Source organism: Rutilus rutilus, assembly GCF_951802725.1.
Source record: "Rutilus rutilus genome assembly, chromosome: 19".
Taxonomy (NCBI): domain Eukaryota; kingdom Metazoa; phylum Chordata; class Actinopteri; order Cypriniformes; family Leuciscidae; genus Rutilus; species Rutilus rutilus.
Window position 1 is genome coordinate 20,209,717 of NC_140232.1, and position 20,306 is coordinate 20,230,022.

General features: G+C 38.3%; 2 protein-coding genes across 3 annotated transcripts; one reads left to right on the forward strand and one right to left on the reverse strand.

The window, feature by feature from the left end:
* Nucleotides 1-527: 527 nt before the first annotated feature.
* On the reverse strand, nt 528-5,704 carry inka2 (inka box actin regulator 2). 2 transcript variants are annotated; one of them, XM_084388490.1, is made up of 2 exons: nt 5,335-5,704; nt 528-2,470 (listed from the first exon to the last, which is right to left on the reverse strand). In XM_084388490.1, the coding sequence occupies exons 1-2, from the start codon at nt 5,404-5,406 to the stop codon at nt 1,553-1,555; spliced, it is 990 nt and encodes a 329-aa protein (XP_084244616.1). In that variant the 5' UTR covers nt 5,407-5,704; the 3' UTR covers nt 528-1,552. The 2 variants fall into 2 exon arrangements, with proteins under 2 accessions (XP_084244616.1, XP_084244617.1); XM_084388491.1 differs by lacking the exon at nt 5,335-5,704 and adding an exon at nt 3,321-3,434.
* Nucleotides 5,705-7,774: 2,070 nt separating this feature from the next.
* On the forward strand, nt 7,775-17,709 carry ddx20 (DEAD (Asp-Glu-Ala-Asp) box polypeptide 20). Its single transcript, XM_084388498.1, has 11 exons — nt 7,775-7,993; nt 8,201-8,295; nt 8,503-8,671; nt 12,445-12,568; nt 12,662-12,804; nt 12,921-13,059; nt 13,416-13,474; nt 15,018-15,100; nt 15,201-15,306; nt 15,639-15,740; nt 16,513-17,709. The coding sequence occupies exons 1-11, from the start codon at nt 7,801-7,803 to the stop codon at nt 17,586-17,588; spliced, it is 2,289 nt and encodes a 762-aa protein (XP_084244624.1). The 5' UTR covers nt 7,775-7,800; the 3' UTR covers nt 17,589-17,709.
* Nucleotides 17,710-20,306: the final 2,597 nt, after the last annotated feature.

Consider the following 20,306-nt stretch of genomic DNA (forward strand, 5'->3'; position numbering starts at 1 on the left):
ACATGGCTCACTTTATGTACTGTAGATAAAGATACATCACTAAGCCATGCAAATAATTCCACTTATCTTACACTTTTATAAAATAATCGTACAAATAGGGAATGCAATAAGTGAATTTATATGTGTGGCACAATATACCACTGGTTTCACAGACAAGGCTTAAGCCTAGTCCCAGACTAAAATGCCAGTTTGAGCTGTTTTAATTGAAATCAACTTGCACTAGCATATCTTAAATGTTTTGTCTCAAGATGTACACCAGTAATGTTTTTTTTCTAAGGAATGTTTATAAAAGCTAGGGTCCTAATTGAACTATGGCCTAATCCTGGCTTAATCTAAATCCTGTCTGTGAAACCAGGCCTACATGTTGTATTAAATGCAGAAAAACAGCACTAGTGTTTCTTAATTCATAGAGTAATGTGAAGAAATAAGTCATGACAAAGGCAGATGTTCCTGATGTAAGACTTCATGGAATTCACTTGTACAGGAACTTGATTTTATTTTTCATTTATTTAAAAAACAGCTTCCCACATCACATCATGTATAAAATAGATTCAAGATCAGGTATATAGATTATTGCAGGACCCAGATCCATGTGTTTTATATATAGAGAGAAGAGAATATGAAGGTGCAGATAAAACAGACAGGCATTTGCATTTTTTTCATTTTTGCATAGCAATTTAGCATCATTGCACAGTTTTTCTGTCCCACACAAAACAGCTTTATGCTTGCAAAGCTTTTTTATGCAAGACAGTTGTGAAAAAATGCACCAATAAGGACTTTTTCATAGACTGATTGACAGTTAGGCATCCTCCTAAACCTAAACACAAGGAAACGAACATCAGCAGAAACAGGATAGACTCTCAAGGGACCTACTAATAGAAACAGCAGCTTATGATTTAATATTTTTCTGTTTTCTTTGCTCTGCCATACTCACGTCTCCAACACACACACATCCCAGAACTGTTTACCTAACATATCTTTGGAATTAATTGTTGAGTACTTCTCCTCTCACTTGAGGGAGAAGGACTATCGTACCTCAACACCTTTTTTTTTTAATTGCTCAGAAACTCATGAGCCCTTCAAGTTGAGTCAGAAATATCATAATTATGAGTTCTCAGCACATGAATAACTGAGCAGAGACATTTACAAGTAAGAAACACTGATTTCTAGATGATACATGAGATGCCGAGTTGTGGCGGTGAAAGGGGTGTGTCATGGAAACAGTACACATATATAATAGAGGTATTATATAATATATATATATTCTGATCAGTGAGCAGAAAGCAGATCTGTAGCAATGGTGTTTATCACAACTTTAACAGTTTGCTTTACATTTAGTTATACAATGAATAAATAAGTGATCAAATGAATGGATTTTGAATTCAGATGTTGCTATTCATTTTGGGTTTATTGTTTACAGTATTTCTTTTTGTTGCTTTGCTTAGACTACTTAGTTTTTCTTTTTCTTTTTTGTGACTCTGTGCAATTGTGTGTGTAATTCCAATTGTGTGTAATTCTCTTCCATACAGAATCTCTTCCATATATGAGTCATTTAAACCCACATAGCTGAGCTGTAATCATACACAGGTGGATGCTTCTCTTCAATCTCTGCCCATCCCCCTGAGCCCTGATAGGCCACACCCTCTTCCTGAGTGGGCGTGGTTTTCTTCTTCAGTCCTCTTGTTCTCCCCCAGAATGGCTTGCTGACATCTGATTTTGGCTTTCTGTATGTGATCTTTGGTTGTTTACGGACGTCCATTCCTTCGCTTTCATGGTGGTGCCGTGGTCGAACGCGCCGTAGGACCCGTTTAAACATGCTAGTGGTTAGTGAGGTTTTCCTGGAGAGATCTTGAGAGTGACTGCTAGATGATGACTCCAAAACTGTGTCTTTGAGACTCGAGTCATTCTGCATCTCACCTACAGTCTGGCCTCCAACATCCGGCAGATCCAGCCAATTCCCGACCAAATCAGCGAAAACATTGTCTCCCAACACCAATGGCTGTCTGTTTCTGCTGTGGTTCATCAGTGAGGCTGTCCAATCGCTGGAGTCGTCAAAATCGTAAGCGGAGAAATGGCTGTCGGTTGTGTCTTCCTGAGAGGAAAAAGAGGAAGAAGTGCTTAGACTTCCTCTGTGAACCTTCCTGGGTTCGTATAACCTTGGAATATGGCGGGTCTCTGCTGGAGAGCTAGTGAGGAACAAAGATGTTTCCATGGTAAGCTCAGTCTTGAAACATTCTTGTGGAAGAATTTCTTCTGGATTCCGTGTTCGGTCCAGGTGGGTTTTTCTTGAACTGTGATTTATATGATCGAGCATCGAGTTGGTGTATGGAGAGGACTGGCTGGTTTTGCTAGATAACTCCAGCTCCTCCAGCGCAGTTTGGACCTGCAAGAGTTTGAGCTCCTGGAGAGCACCGATCACAGAATTCATCTGAGCGTGGAGACCCTCATCTGACTGCTGCCACAAAGAATCCTATAATGGGAAAGGGAAGAAAGCAAGAGAGCAATTACTACGACATAATGAAGCAACAATAAATTAAATCTGTTGTGACTCATGAATAACAATGACTTCACAGTAATTATCAAAAAATCTATATTTCATCAAACTGTCTGCAATTTCTGCCCAGTGTGCCATCACTGATACCTGGCTCAGCATCTGCTGAAGAGAATGCCGATGTTTTTTTCCCCTTGCCACAAAAGCAGTTGAATTGCTTACCGGGAGCTTTGAGGGATTATTTTCTGTAAAGATGCTTTGATACACTACCTTTCTATAGTTTGCAGTCAGTTTTTTTTTTTTTTCAGCAAGGATGAATTAAATTGATCAGAAGTGACATTAAAGACTTTTACATTGTTATTATAAAAATCTACTTAAAATAAATGCTGTTCCTTTGAGCTTTCTATTCATCAAAAAAAAGTATCAGTTTCCACAAACATTTTAAGCAGCACAACTGTTTTCAACATTGATAATAATAGTAATATATATATATATATATATATATATATACATACATATATATTAATAATACAAAACGTACAAGAGATGCATGCAAAAATGCCCGATGAAAATTAAGGATAGAAATGTTTGGATACATTTTTCTATTGTGTTTCTTTTTGGGGGGATAAATGTGTATATGTTAAAGTGATCTTGACATAAAGGAATAATATATATCTTTAAAGGTCGTTAATATAAAATGGCCATACTGTATGCATTGCAGTCTTTGTTTAGTTGTTTATTTCAGTTATTAAATACATTCAAACTAATTCCATTAAATGCCCTAAAACACCCTTTTTCTTCTATCGCCAAATAAAACCCGTAATCTTACCTTCGCAGCCTTTCCTTCTCTCGTCTCACTCTCTGTTTTCTGTTCCTTCTCTGCCTTACAAGTGTGATCGATCACCAGTCAGTCTGAGCACAGCAGCACTACTGATGCTATTCTACAGCAACATTGCATCCCAAGGCATGATGGGAGATGTAGGAGCTAACAGGCATGTGGGTGAAGTGACTAGACTGTGAGTCATGGACAGCTGAGGCATGTATTTTACTGAGTTGGTCATAAATGCAGGTGTGAGGAAACATAGAGCTTAACCTGTATTTGACCTGAAACATTCCTTTAAATTTAATTTAGATATTCAAATAGGATGTTATATAGCCTATACATACAGCTGGTTATGTGGGCAGTAGAGCCATTAATGTCATTATAAATGTCACTTTTATATGATAAATTCAGTTTTTAAAGTTTACAGAGGTTATTTATTGTCATAATCACTTTTATGTGATTTGCTAGTTATGGCATGTTCTGTGTTTCACCAGATTTAGCCGTAGGTCCTTTTTCTCATTGTGTGATGTCACTGGCCTCTCCTGTCCTGTGTCAGTTTCCTTTGGGATGTGCCCAGACAGACAGCAGCATTAATCAGACATCACTGACAACACCAACAAATGATTGATGGTTGTGAGTAACATCCTTGTAGCCCTGTTTCTTCATCTAGAAAGCACCTATTTTCTCTAATTCATTTTTCTCTTTATTTTCAGTCGCTATCGTACACATAAAGGTTATTTAAATTAACATAAATAAATAATGAAAATAAATAATGAAAATAAATCAAATCAAATTTGAGAAGAGAAGGCATGTGAGACACGTGTGAGAGCTGACAAATAAGTGGATATCTTAGCTAACTGAGAGGAGAATTTACATGTATACGCTTGTCAGGCGTCTGATTAAAGTCCTATAGTATATAGGCATTAGGCATTAGGCATTAGATATTAGACGTTACAAGCCACAGTGACGTGTCGGAGCTGATCTCAATGTGTGTGGCGGCGTGGCTGGGTAGCTGAGAAAGTGAAATTTTTTACTATGCGTCTGGATAATGTACATTTGGAGACTGAAATAAGTTGTCACTTCACCTAATAGGGAACAAATAACAAGCCCAAAAGATATGGGCCTATAGTCAACCAAAATGCATAACTGCAGAGTGTACAACCCACCCCGTCACATGTGGCACTATTACTGGGATATATTAATAACAACAGTAATATAATGTAGTATTATAACATCGACACAATTGGCTGATTAGTTAGCTAAGCAGTGTCACAAAAAATAGCTTACACATCTCATATGCCTAACTCAACCTTTAGCCACTTTCAATAAACGGTAAATAGACACATCTGTTTCAACACTTGACCCACTAACACTTACAATTGTATTTTTATTCTATCTTTATTTTATTAAAAACCTTGCTACGTGTAGGCCTACTGTGCAAGACTAACTGGGACTAATCACATAACTATATTGTTGATTTTTCTTTCCTATGTGGTAGCCTTATTGCAGCTTTATGGATGCACACAGTGCATTTAAACTATTTCAACATCTCATGAAATTGATCTGTAGTGTTATAATACTACTAGGTATTAGTGGGTAAGCACTTTTTTGCCGCAATGGTAGAGGTCGTTTAAATCTGAAGCAGCAATGACAGGCAGCAGCATAAAATAAATCAGCACTCACATTTTAAATCATTACAGAAGGGCGAGTGCCAGCCAATCAGCGACCTCATTTTCAAATAACCGCTTCCAATCAGGTGGTTGGTTGCACTTTTTGTGTTTCTCTAAAGCACAAGCACGGCCATCGGCCAACAGCAGGATTGGAATTGGATAAACATCAATGCACAGGGTGGAGGAACTGCGTCTGAGAAACGCGCATAAAATTGTGTGTAATAAAAAATAAAAACGCGGGCTCATAACAAATAATATCCGCCCATATCTGAGAAGATTCGTGTAGTAAAAACACACGTGCTGTAAAAGTAGATGAAGAAAGAGGTAGAAAAAGATCAGGAAAATCTCACCAGTTCATGTTTTAGACGCCGAAGGTTACTGTTACTATCCATGTCGCCGAGTTCCGCTCTCTCTTCACCCATAACTGCTGAGTTACAAAATGTAAATAATGTTAAAACTAAACGCAGGTTGATTAATTAAAACTCCATCTAATTCATGTCGCTGCCCGCTGAGAGACCGTTAAAATTAGCTTTGTTTTTTTTCCCGCGTTGGTTTTGGTCAGTCGTGCGGTATGAACAGCACTAAATATAAGTTACTATTCCTCTTCTCTAACGTCTCTGATACACCTCTGATTAGATTACATATTCAGATGACATTACAGCCTCTGCGCACAGGCGAAGGAGCAGCCGGGACTACAAGTCAAGGCACTGAAGTATGTGTGGTGATTTGAAAGGGAAAGTTCCTGAATAGGATTAACTAACGGTTGTCCGTCAACAAAACAGGTCGTGCTTTCACACACCAGCGGTCAGTTCATGATGAATGGAGGGTTCATGCATAACAATAGAGCAACAATAGTACAGCTTTAACTCAACTCTTAAGATTCACTCTGATAGATTAGATGTTAGAGGGGGGTTGAGCCTTATCCATTTTGTAAACTTGTTTTTATTTAAGTTCTATCATATATTTATATTTGTAGCATGTAGTATCTATCTATCTATCTATCTAATTTTGAGAAGGGCACAGGTTTCAAACAGAATTTTTAAATCATCTTTAAACTTACTGGACTTGAAGACGACTTTTGGCAGGGGACTATCTGATTGTATAGTCTTAAATTCAGGGTTATAGAATAGAATGAGGCATTTATATAGCGCTTTCATGTACTTTCGCTTTACAATCATTTCGCTTTACAATCATATCAGGGGATCTCTCCTAAACCACCACCATCCACTTGGATGATGCCACGGCAGCCACAGTACAACGGCGCCAGTGCGCTCACCACACACCAGCTATAGGTGGAGAGAGGAGAGAGAGTGATAGAGCCAATTCAATGTAAGGGCATTATTAGGAGGCCATGATTGGTAAGGGCCAATGGGTGGAATGTGGCCAGGACAGGTTACACCCCTACTCTTTACGAGAAATGCCATGGGATTTTTAATGACCACAGAGAGTCAGGACCTCGGTTTTACGTTTCATCCGAAGGACGTGATAATACAGGGATGTGTATTATCCCCTTTGCTTTTTTCTGTTTATACCAACGAACTTCAATGTAACAGGGATGATCTCACTTTAATCAAATACGCTGATGACTTGGTTTTAATTTCTTGCCAAACAGACATAAATTGTTCAACCTATTTTGAGTAGGCCATATTAAAAGTCTTGTACAATGGTTTCACAACAGGCATCTACAATTGAACATCGAGAAGACAAAGGAATTATTCTGTGGGAATCAAAATAGGAAAGGTATGGCTACAGCTGGCCTCCCATATGAACAAGTTAACAAAATAAAGTGTAAAGGTAGAGCAAGTTTCAAATTTGAAATATTTAGGTATAATTATTGATGACAAACTCTCATTCCAGGAAAATGTGGACCATACCATAGGACCATACGTAAGAAAACAAGACAGTGTTTAGGTCTACTCAGGAAGTTAAGAAATCTTAGCATTGATAGGAGAATCTGGTTACAGATCGATGACCGAAAGTATTTTAACTTATAATATCGTTTCGTGGTATGACAATTTAACAATGAGACAGAAGAATAAATTAATACGAGCAATTAACAAAGCAAATAAGATCACCGGCCAAAAACATTGCAAGTACATTGCAAGAGTTGTTTTCACATTTATAAAGAAAAAGGCAACAGCAGTAGCTTATATTCAGACCAGACCCATCCCCTCCACTCATGCTTTGAGGCCCTTTCCTTCGGGGCGCAGGCTGCGTATACCGTTTGCTAAAAAATAATATTTATAAAAGATAATTTGTTCCATTGGCAGTGACTGTTTTAAATCAAATTTTAGGTAGATATGTGTGTGAATGTGTGTATGCATAAGCATGTGTGCGTGTATTTACGCAGATATATATTGTATTCATTTGTTTTAATCATGTTTTTGATAGAGATAAATGTGTGCCACATGTGTTTTATTATGTGGTTGTACAGTGTTGTCTGATGTAGGCTATCTGTTTTTTATGCCAGTGTTAAAGATGAATTTCTGTCCAGTGAATCTGAAGTCAGACAAAAATAAAGTCAACCAAACATTTATTCGATGTGATATTTTTTTTTCAAAGTTTGCTTTAAATGTAATTTCAGTTACATTTAAAAAAAACAACAAAAAAAACCCCTTAAAATTTCGATTAAATTCTGTCTCCATACAGGATTTTATTTTATTTGCTTATGTCAAGCAATTGTGTTTGTCGCCCTCTGCAGCATGTCGGTGGTATTTTAAGCTGCGGTTCTGTTTATGTGCGCAAGAAGGCGCAGTTATTCTCTGCTCAACTCATTTATTCAGCGCCGAAGAACAGAACGGAGTCGCAATATAAATATGGCGGCATCCAAGAAAGCAGCGCATGAGCTGCAATCCAGAACTCGGACAGATGATGTTCTAAATAACGGCGGTGTCGAGTTCAGCTCTTTACTCCTCTCAAAACCCGTGCTTGAGGGTTTATCTGCCTCTGGCTTTCAAAGACCGTCCCCCATCCAGCTGAAGGCAATCCCGCTGGGAAGATGTGGACTCGGTACGAGGCCTGATAAAACTCGAAACAATACCAAAACAAGCCTAAACCTACTTTTTTTGTCATTAACAATAACATACCAAAAACTGTCTGCTCTTTGGTGTAATATGTAGTATATGATTGAGTGTAGTTTATCAATAAAATTATATGCCTGTCATTTCATGCACCATTTGAAGGAAATAATGTTTATTGATGTTTTCTTCTATTCAGATCTTATTGTTCAAGCCAAATCTGGCACAGGAAAAACCTGTGTGTTCACCACCATCGCTCTGGACTCTCTTATACTGGAAAACACAACCACACAGGTATTAATCTGAGCACATTTTCTTATATTTAAAAAAAAAATAAAAAAAATAAATTATATTACTAATTAATGTTCTATCCTATAATAATTGTTTTTATATATAAAAACATATATAGACAGTACGTAAACATCTTGAGTAAAATATAAGCATCCAAAACACAAGTGTGTGCCTGTTTCGTGATAATGCACCCTTCTCTTGTCCCATCAGGTGCTGGTTTTAGCCCCCACTCGGGAGATTGCAGTGCAGATTCATGCTGTTGTCATGGCAATAGGCAGCGCTATGGAGGGCTTGCAGTGCCATGTGTTCATTGGCGGCCGACCTGTCAGTCAAGATAAACTGCACCTGAAGAAATGCCACATTGCCATTGGTTCACCAGGTTTGAGCTACTCAAAAAAAAAAATCTTGACTGATATGTTAAGGCTGGAATACACTACACTACTTTTGCTCAGATTTTTTGCCCCGATTTGCAGTCTGGATAAGTCAACAATAGTTGCCGAAAGTCTGCCAGAGTCTGCCAGTCAGTCAGAGTTGACCGGTTTCCCAGAAATTCGCTTAAAGCGATAGTTCACTTTGAAATTAATTTTTGATATGTTTTAGCTTACCTCAAGGGCATCCAAGATGTAGGTGTCTTTGTTTCCGCAGTAGTTTCAATTTTGATATTTTTAGGTCAAACCGTTCTTGTCTGTCAGTCATATAATGCAGGTCGATGGTCATTGTCTCAAAACACAAGCACAGAGTCCAAATTAAAACAATTCCCCATCGTCCAAATGAAACAATTCCCCATCATAAGTACACATTGATGGCCTAAGACACGAAACGAGCTGTTTGTGTGAGAAAACGAACAGTATTCAGTGTTTCCCACAGAATTAGATTCTATTTGCGGTGGTGTGGTGTTTGGGGACCGGGGGGGGCGGGGTGGGGGGGGGGGTGATTAAGTTAAATATATCATATATATATATATATATATATATATATATAATGTTTATATATATATATATATATATCATATATTTTTATTGACAAGTACACATTCCCATTGCCAACACTTAGTGTCAGATAACTTAAAGACTTTGCCATTGCTACATTTCTATGCTATGACTGCTCCACAGACTTTTTGTTGCAAATTTTGCTCACACACAAACCTGGAACTGGACACACACACACACACACACACACACACACACACACACACACACAAACTTACTGACACACTCAAACACAGGCTCACACACTCAAACACAGGCTCACACACACTCACACATTCAAAAAGACTCACACACACAGATTCAAACACAGACACACACTCACACTCACTCAGACCCAAACACAGACTCAGACACACACACACACACACCAAACTGGACCTGGAGGTGGACACACACAGACTCAGACACACACACACGCACACCTGGAGATTGAGGTGGACAAAAACCAACACACACCAACCTGAACCTGGAGATAATAATAATATAATGTCTAGTCTGGTGGCTGTGATATGAGCCTACCAACGTCCGTTGCAATGATTTTTGGAATGACTGATCGCGAGAGGAACAAATGACGTTTTAGTCGCATAACATCGGTTAATGGAAACGCCGTCATTTCGCAATAGTTGTAACGTTAATTGATATTTATAAAAAAAAAAATCGCAAAAGTTTTGCGCGAATCTGTAATGAAACGCGACCGCGCTTAACATCTAGACAACTTCTCAGAGTTATGTTGAGCAACAGTGTTCATTATACTAACCATTCAACTCCGGATTGATTCTGGAATCTTCGCTGGGGGAATAAGCATTAAGCACCGGCAACAATCCGCCCTCTACATGCTCATGGTTTGATTCAGATCGTGCGGTAAGAGAAGGAGGGGCTAGTCGTGCCTCCATTGTCAGTTTGTGAGAGAGAGGGGGAGCAAGCAGCGCGAATAAAATACAATTTGACCCATATTAAATAGTTAAAAAATCTGAATCAATCCGTGGCGGTCAGGGTTGATATGTGGCGGGCCGCCACAAATTAATGAATGTATGGGAAACCCTGGTATTTATATCGTTGTTATCTCTTGAAAACAGCACACGTCCAAATGATCTGACGGCGCGGGCGGGTATAGATATAAACATAGATGTCGCCTTGGCTACTGCAGTTCATTGGAACGAAACCGTAGCCAAGTGACATCTAGTGTATATATCTATACCCGCCCGCGGGCGGGTATAGATGTATACACTAGATGTCGCCTTCGCTACTGCAGTTCATTGGCACGAAACCGTAGCCAAGGCGACATCTATGTATATATCTATACCCGCCCGCGCCGTCAGATCATTTGGACGTGTGCTGTGTTCAAGAGATAACAACGATATAAATACTGTTCGTTTTCTCACACAAACCGCTCGTTTCGTGTCTTAGGCCATCAATGTGTACTTATGATGGGGAATTGTTTCATTTGGACGATGGGGAATTGTTTTAATTTGGACTCTGTGCTTGTGTTTTGAGACAATGACCATCGACCTGCATTATATGACTGACAGACAAGAACGGTTTGACCTAAAAATATCAAAATTGAAACTACTGCGGAAACAAAGACACCTACATCTTGGATGCCCTTGAGGTAAGCTAAAACATATCAAAAATTAATTTCAAAGTGAACTATCCCTTTGATGTGTGATGGGCACAGACTCTGATATTTTAGCTTCAGACTATGATTCCATTCCAGTCGGTAGATATCAAAACGTGTTTGATATTTTGAGCCGATTTTAGACCGCATATCGCGTCGCTAATGAACTATAAGATGTCTTTTATCTACTAGTGTTGCAATAAAATACAATACAAATACAATAACAATACAAAAGAAAATTAATGGTGCACACGTAACAAAATTAGCCTTAATATTTGACTTCTCAGCACAGATAAAACGACTGACAGCACCACTCGCCTCTAACTCCCATCATCCATATACTGACCGCATCTGCCCACCCAGGACCGCATCCATTTTATTTTTTGAGACTCAACACAGAGTCTCTACAACAACTACTGCCGTCATCTCCTGCACATCCATGTTTGTTTGTTTCACCTGTCATGCGTCTCATAGTGTGTGAGTTTGTTGTGTTCAGAACGATTTGAAAGTCTGGGAGTGTGTGATTCTCAGTCGTTTAGTGTATGATGCCCAGTTTTTCTCTTGAACCATTTATAAAGTCGGCAAGCATATGATGCCTAGTGTTTTAAAATCTGTTCAGATTTTAAAAGTAATGTAGTGTAGGCTATTCCAGCCATTAATTAAAATGGAATACAATTATAACTAACTTTGTTTAGATTAGCTAATATTGCATATTTAAATGTCTTTGTTCATGTCTGATGAAACACTGCAAAGATATCTTTCCAAGACATTTCAGTAGACAAAAACTCCTGACAATATAAGCTGTGGAAAATTATAAGTGATCTAGGAGCTTTATACAGCTTTTAACAGTGGATGCCATGGAACACACTTGTAAGTCTCGGCTTCACTTTCAGTCTTGTCATGGCGCTGCTCTTATAAGGTCTATAAACAGAAAAGTTGGCATGAAATGAAAATGCAGCAATGGCATAAATATCTTAATATGAACAATTCATGCATGCATGTATGTTTCTTTTTTTTAACCTCAATTTTCAGTCAGAATGTCAGTACTCAGTCTTCTGGTGAAAGTGACAGACTTCTGTCTGGTGATGTATGCTGGAATTCTCCAATCATTTAGTCCGCTCAAACCCTTTCTTACAATCTAATGCAAGCAAGCATTCACTTCTGCCTCCATCCTCGGATGGATTGAACCAAGTGCTGCTCTACTTTTTTTTTTTCCTTCCTTTTTTTGATATTCCCTTTCACTCGGATGTACATCACAATATGGAAGAAAATATCTATCACTACTTCCATTTCATTGCTACTTTAAGCATAAAAAAGTACTTGAACATAAATACTCTTCAACTTAAAAATGCCTATAAAATACTTGCTATTGCTATTAAAAGATGCCTGTTAATGAATGATTGTTAAACAAAGTGTGAGATTTCTCATCTTGGGTAATTGTCTGGGATACTATTTAACCTTGTAAGTAAAGCTTTCTCTAATAGAGAGTGTGTTAAATTGGTTTAGATGTTTTTAGGCAGTATTGATGAAGTGGTGTTGTATTTGTAGGTCGTATTAAGCAGCTAATCGAGATGGAAGCCCTCATTACGTCCTCCGTTCGCTTGTTTGTTTTGGATGAGGCTGATAAACTGCTGGAGGATGAAATCAGCAGCAGCTTTCAGGAGCAGATCAAGTAAGAGTTGAATAGGTGCATTTGATTCAGAGACTGTTCTGTGTTGTAAATCAACTGGTTGGAGTTAACTGATCTTTGTGTTTTCTGTGTTAGCTGGATATTCTCCTCTCTACCAGCAAATAAGCAAATGTTGGCCCTTTCTGCCACCTACCCAGAATCTTTAGCACAACACCTGTCAAGATACATGAGAGAGCCGACGTTTGTGCGACTGAACCCAACAGACCCTGGACTCCTTGGTCAGTCTGCAGTGCTTTCTGATTCGTTTCTTTTGTTTAAATATCCTTTTAATTGTGGATTGAAACAGTTTGTGCATGATAACAGCATCGTTCTTGTGTTGTACTCTCTCCTCCAGGACTAAAACAGTACTATAAGATTGTTCCATCTCATTCATTGCCTCATAAAATCTTTGAGGAGAAGGTTCAAAGTCTTCTCGAACTTTTCAGCAAAATCCCGTTTAACCAAGCGCTGGTGTTTTCAAACCTCCATACCAGGCAAGAGCTGTTTCCCCACACCTTTCCAATTACTCTGAAAACATTCTGATGCCTGTGATGAGTAAAGGTACAGTCACATTAGAACATTAAAACCAAGCAGCTTTCTGTTGGGCAGCACAACGTATTCAGTGACCAACTTGAATATGAGCGAAATCTGCACAAGGGACCTTTTCTGCATTTGTGCAAAACTTCCAAAAATGCCGAATTCTATTTAAATGACTGAATTTCACCAGCAAAATTTGTGACTGCATCTTAACAGATGTGCTGGTCGTTATTGATCAAAGACTTCCATTTCCAAAAGTGTTGTGATCTTTATTGAAAGTAATGAAAGACTGAGTTGAGCTGTTGTTCTGCAGAGCTCAGCACCTGGCTGATATCCTGTCCTCCAAAGGTTTGCCTGCCGTCTGCATCTCAGGTGAGTTTTACCCTGGGTCTCTTTCAAAAATTGTCTATTGAACATGCTTTTACTTTTACGGCAGCTTCCTAACTGTTTGATGAATGATTTGTAGTCATGAGGATGTTTGATACACTGCTTCACAAAGCTTTAATACTTTTATGAATCCTGTGTAGGTTTGATCTCAAGTCAACTAACTAGTATTAAATGTATGGTTGTAACTGATCTTGATTCGGTTTTGTAGTTTAAGTTCATAAAAGTTGAATAGAATTTTTTTAGAACAAGGAAAAGCGTCCTTGTTAGCGTGCCCACCTCCCTCACCCGAGACCCCAGTTTGAATCCTGTTAGAAGCGGGTCGAGTAGGACCTGGTTACATTTGGTGCCGTGACGCTGATGGGAATGAGGTTTAGGGAGGAGAGTGTAATGGATGTAGGCCAGTGCTGTGCATGTAAACCTTGCTCCCCTTACCTCAAGAGGCACGCTAGCAACTGACGCTAGTGGCTGTGGTCTTAAGCATCCTTGTTAGGGCGCCCGCCTCCCACGCCGGAGACCCCAGTTCAAATCCCACTTGGAGTGGGTCAAGTAGGACCGGTTACATATACAAGTAATAGAGCTGCGCGATTGAAAAATTGTGATCTCGATTCAAACACACACGCGATCTTATTCCTAAATGACAACGATTCGCCTGTGTCTACTAAACCTTTGACAAAATCATAGTGGAACATTCTGATCTGTGTTGGTGCTGCCGCTGAGCCAGAGAGAGCAGTTGTCATGCTCAGTATAGATATGAAACTGCTTCACAAACAGTCTTTTCAACTACATCATCATTATTTCTGTTAAAAATATTAAAATAATCACAGATGAACTGAGATAAGTTTAGATTTCAGATATAAACACTGATGTCTATGGGAGTGATCAAAATAGAGTAACAATTTTAATTGATTATGTTGTAATGACACTAGGTGGCGACAAGTGATTGTTAAAAATGTAATTGTCATTTGAATCATTCATTCAAGAGATTCATTCAAAAACACCGTAGTGAATCATTGAATCATTCATTCAAACCGATTCCCCCCCGAATGAATAATTCATTCATATTAATTAAATAGACTGCAGAAATTCTCTAGTAAATACATATTATATTGTTTAGGTGTCTGTTCAGTATCGTGGGAGAATCTATTTGAAACAAAAAAAAGTGATTCTCAATTTATCCAAAATCGTGCAGCTCTAATAAGTAATGGAAAAGCAGCAAGGTGAAACGCAAAAATGTTTTTTTTGTTGAAAGGCCCCAAATTCAGATACACAATTGATTTCAATACTCTAATTGTACATACTCTTAGCATAAAATAAACAGCCCACAGAAATTGAGAGAAAATAAATACTTTTCAGTGTTGATTTTCAGAGTGTTTTAATTTTATAACAAGTTTCTTCACACTGAATCCCATTCACTTGGATTTGAATCAGAATGATTTTACAAAGAACTCAGAACGTGGGCATGTAAATGTATGAAAGCCATTATTAATGGTTATTATGTTTAAACCCTTTGTGTTTGTTTTGCATGTAGGTGGTTTAAGTCAAGACCAGAGGTTAGAGGCGATGTGGAAGCTGAAGCAGTATCAGTGTCGAGTTTTAATATCCACCGATCTGGTGCGGATTTCAACCTATTATAACACCTACACTGGAAAACATCCCATGGTTAATACCAAAGTAACATTAATTTCCTCTCTTATAAATCTCTCTTCCACAGACGTCACGTGGTATTGATGCTGAGAAGGTGAACTTGGTGATTAATCTGGATGTTCCTCAGGACTGGGAGACCTACATGCACCGTATTGGCCGCGCTGGACGATTTGGTGCGTCCAATTATAAAACAATTAAGCACCTATATGTGAAGCCACATCTGTGGTTTTAATTAATGTGTGTCTTGGGCATTTACATGAGAGTGCTTAATCAGAGATCTGTTCTGAGACAGTCTGGTAGGGGTCAGAGTCTGAAAGGGCAACTACAGCAATCAGTTGCTTAATTAGCTGCTAAACACAAACGCATCAAGAGCTTTTTAATGACCGCAGCTCTCCAGAATCAGAATTCATAAGTGAAACCTGAACGTGATGATGTTGTGGATGAACTCACTCTTCATCCCGCACTGTCTTTCCTTTGACCGTGACCTCAGTCTATTGTGTTTCAGGCACTCTAGGGGTTGCTGTGACTTACTGTTGCCATGGTGAGGAGGAGAACAAGATGATGGCCATTGCTCAGAAATGCTCTCTGAATCTCACTCATTTACCAGGTACAGAGGAAGTCAAACTTTATAAAGTCTGTCATTTAAGGAATATTCCAGGTTCAGTGCAAGTTAAGCTCAATCAACAGTATTTGTGGTATAATGTTGATTATCACAAATACATTTTCACTATTCCCTCCTTTTAAAAGCAAAAGTCTGGGTTACAGTGAGGTATTTACAATGGAAGTGAATGGAACTGATCCATAAACTAATAAATTAATAAAAATGAAAGAATATTACATTATGCAAAATGCTTAAATTATATTAAATTTAAACTTACATTTACATTTATGCATTTGGCAGACGCTTTTATCCAAAGCGACTTACATTGCATTTCAAGGTACATATTTACATTCTTATCAGTTCTTGCTCTAACTGGGAATTGAACCCATGACCTTGGCGTTGCAAGTTCAATATATTCAATATTGTTCAATAGCATTGTTAATATTGTTATATTGTTAAAATGCTCACTATAATATATCTTGAAGACAAAATCAATATGCATTTTAACGTGGATTGTGGTGTGAAAAATAATGTACTTTAACACAACACCATAAAAAATAAAAAAGGGCTCTTATGAAATTATAAGCTTTCCTGCTTTTAAATCCCCTAAAAATTGCTGTATATTTTTCAAAGAAAAATGTAAATGTTTTGTGGCCATCAGCATTATACCACAAATGCTGCTGATAACTTGTATGGAACCTGGAATATTCCTTTAACTTAAAGTGAAGGCTGTGAAACGTGTTCAAATTAGAGTTCATAAATTTTGTTTCTTTCACAGATCCAATCCCTCCAGGGATCATGGAAGAGACTTGTGACTGGGATGTGATCATTGAACCTCCTTCAAAACCCACTCACAAAATTCCTGACATTCCCAAACCAGAGAAAAAGAAACAAGCTAAATCTGAACAGACAACATCTAAACCCTCCAGAGAGACTCGCATCTCTGCGGTCATCTCAGAACGGGCCACAGGTGATAAATCCTACTGTGGAACTGAGACCAAGGCTAAAAATCACTCTCCCAAACCTAAGAGGCAAAAACCATTACCATCTGTTACAAACATAGAACATGACTCAACTCCTACTCAGAGACAGCAGAATGACACCCTTCCCAAAATTCCTCCACTGTCCTCCTTTAAGTTGCAGCCACGGAAGTTTATGACCTTCAACGAGGCTTTGGCAGATTATGAGACCTTCATAACAGAAGGTCTGGGAAGATCTGTCGAAGTCATTCACCAGTATGACGATTTCAACAGGAGTCGAGATGCAGTTAATGGACTGCATAACAGCCATGATGATGATGAGGCTTATAAATCAGATATTGTAAAAAAATCACATTCCTATCATGATCTTCCTCCTCCCCAGGAGGTTTCTGATCAAAAGACTGCTTCCGTGTCATCTGATGATTCCTCTTCAGAGTCAGAGATGGAGGTCGAAAGTGAATCAAGCTCTTCTGTCCCCAACAGCTCTTCACCTCACACACTTGCTCTTCCAGACAAAAGAGTCTCACATGTACACAATCGTCCGGAATCAAATGAATCCTCTTTACCTTCAGCCAGAGTGTCACAACAGTCCAGCAGAAACAAGCAAAGGCCTTGCAAACCTCAATCCCAGAATCCCCCTCCCCAGAAACGCAGACCAACCTCCAAATCCAGCAGAAAGGCTGCCTCTGCAGGACGGAAGTGGAGAAAGGACGAGAGTGATGAACTGGAAGAGGAAGTGGCCGGACAGGACTACTGGAGTTCATACAGAGCCTGGGCTGAATATTACAATTCATATTATCACCATTCACCCTATAACTGGATGACTGCATTTTATATGAATTCTGTATACATGAATGAAATGATGAAGCACTAAAAGTTGTTGGTATTATCAGGTATATGGCCTTTGTACTGTTCTCTAATAAAAATGAATTCTTAAGATGTGTGATCAAATCATTGTAAATATTTTAACTAACTGCAGTTATATTGAAATATGTAAAACTAACATGAGAACAATGTAGATTTTGCACATGGAAATATAAAACTTTTAAGTGTTTTTAGCTGCAATCAAAGAAGCCACGGCCACTAAACAGAATATCCTGCACGATGTTGGGACTGAATAGCAGCTATAAACAAGTGCTCTCTAAATCAAATCAAAGACCCACAGAATAAGCTATTCTGGTAATAAGTAAATATACAAGATTAAAGGGCTAGACCTTGTGTTTAGCATTACAGCCTCGGTATGTGTGGCTCTCTGTAATAATTTATTCTGATTGGTCAATTTCAGCAGTCAAACATTTCAATAATAAATTACATCAAGCTTTTATGTCCGTTTGGTAAGGAGATGTGTAATGTGTGAGTAGTGTTGGGGAGTAGTTACTTGTAAAAGAGTTATGTAGTTTAATTCCAAAATAAATGTAACTAATCCACTACAGTTACTGAGAATAAATTGTGTAATTAAATTACAGTTACTTGTGACAATGTTAATGATTACAAAGGGGGTTACATCTGAATATTTTCTGTAAAAAACTAGTAGCTTATATGTTGTCATAGTCAACTATTATTTATAGCGCTTTTTACAGATTGTTTCAAAGCAGCTTTACAGTCATACCAGGAAAATAAAGCAACAAAGTTTGTGTCTAGAAGAAAATAGTGTCATAGTCCAGTTTAAGTAAGTTCAGTGATGGTTAATTTTTTGATGTAAAAAAAGTTATTCATTTAGTCATATATAGCTGCTCTGGAGAGAACCGTGAAAAAGCTCAGTTCAGTTCTCATGGTGTCAATGCAGGCAGATCAATATATTGATGAAAGTCCCCAAGTAAGCAAGCCAAAGAAAAAAAAAAAACGTAGTGCTTAACATATCACTTTTGATTGGCTGTCTTGTTTGAATTTGCAGCACACATTGCTGTTGAAAGCTTTAGGCTACAACCTGTCTGAAATTGATTAGCCTATGGTGAGTGATAAAAATGCGTTTCGAGTGCTGGAAATGTAATATAATTTCATCCAGAAATTAGAAAAGGGCGCAAATATAACAGTTCAGTGCAAAAATATGTTTGGAGATATGTTTGCAGGCAGCCTACACTGATTTAGAAAAGACTAGTTCATTAATAAACAATTAAAATGCTTCATTATTTTTTTCAGACACATTTATTATCATTAGCCTACTTTTGCCGGTGCTTTGCGGCAAGTTTTATGCATGCGCTTGAGCGCGGAATATAGGATAGGCTAGGCTATTGGGTTTAGTAATTAGCTGCAATGTGATAAATATTAGAACCTCATTGTGTAAGAAACATAGGGGGAACAGAATCCGACGGCAAAGAGTTCAGCTGTCGGAATCCGTTCCCCCACTCCCATTATGAGAGGTGGTGATGTAATGACTTAAAAAAATGCTGATTTTATTTTTGTGTGTGGATGGAGCTTAAACAGCATCAATTTGATAAATATTAGGACCTCAGTTTGACAGAAATATGGGGGGAACAGAATCCGACGGCAAAAACAAACAGCTGTCGGAATCCGTTCCCCCACTCCCATTATGAGAGGTGTTGATGTAATGGCTTAAAAAATGCTGATTTTATTTTTGTGTGTGGATGGAGCTTTACTTGCATCAGTTTAAAGAATATCTTTTTTTGCCTTTTATTATGATAGGAAAGTATAGTATCAAGAAAGTTCGATGACCCGGGACTTGAACTCGGGTCGCCCAAAGCTAAAAAAAATATTGTCAGGGGACTGACCACTAGGCTATTGAGGTTAGCAAAATGTTACAATTTAATAAATATTAGAACCTTATTGTGTAAGAAACATATGGGGAACGGAATCCGACGGCAAATAGTTCAGCTGTCGAAATCCGTTCCCCCACTCCCATTATGAGAGGTGTTGATGTAATGGCTTAAAAAATGCTGATTCTATTTTTGTGAGTGTATGGAGCTTAAACAGCATCAATTTGATAAATATAAGAACCTCAGTGTGTCAGAAATATGGGGGGAACAGAATCCGACGGCACAAAGAAAAACAGTTGTCAGAATCCGTTCCCCCACTCCCATTATGAGAGGTGTTGATGTAATGGCTTAAAAAATGCTGATTCTATTTTGTGTGTGGATGGAGCTTAACTTGCAACAGTTTAAAGAATATATTTTTTGCCTTTTATTATGATAGGAAAGTATAGTATCAAGAAAGTTCGATGACCCGGGACTTGAACTCGGGTCGCCCCAAAGCTAAAAAAAAATATTGTCAGGGGACTGACCACTAGGCTATTGAGGCAAGGAAAAGGTTAAAATTTAATAAATATTAGAACCTTATTGTGTAAGAAACATAGGGGGAACGGATTCCGACGGCAAAAAAACAGCTGTCGGAATCCGTTCCCCCACTCCCATTATGAGAGGTGTTGATGTAATGACTTAAAAAATGCTGATTCTATTTTGTGTGTGGATGGAGCTTAAGTTGCAACAGTTTAAAGAATATATTTTTTGCCTTTTATTATGATAGGAAAGTATAGTATCAAGAAAGTTCGACGACCCGGGACTTGAACTCGGGTCGCCCAAAAGCTAAAAAAAATTTTGTCAGGGGACTGACCACTAGGCTATTGAGACTAGTAACT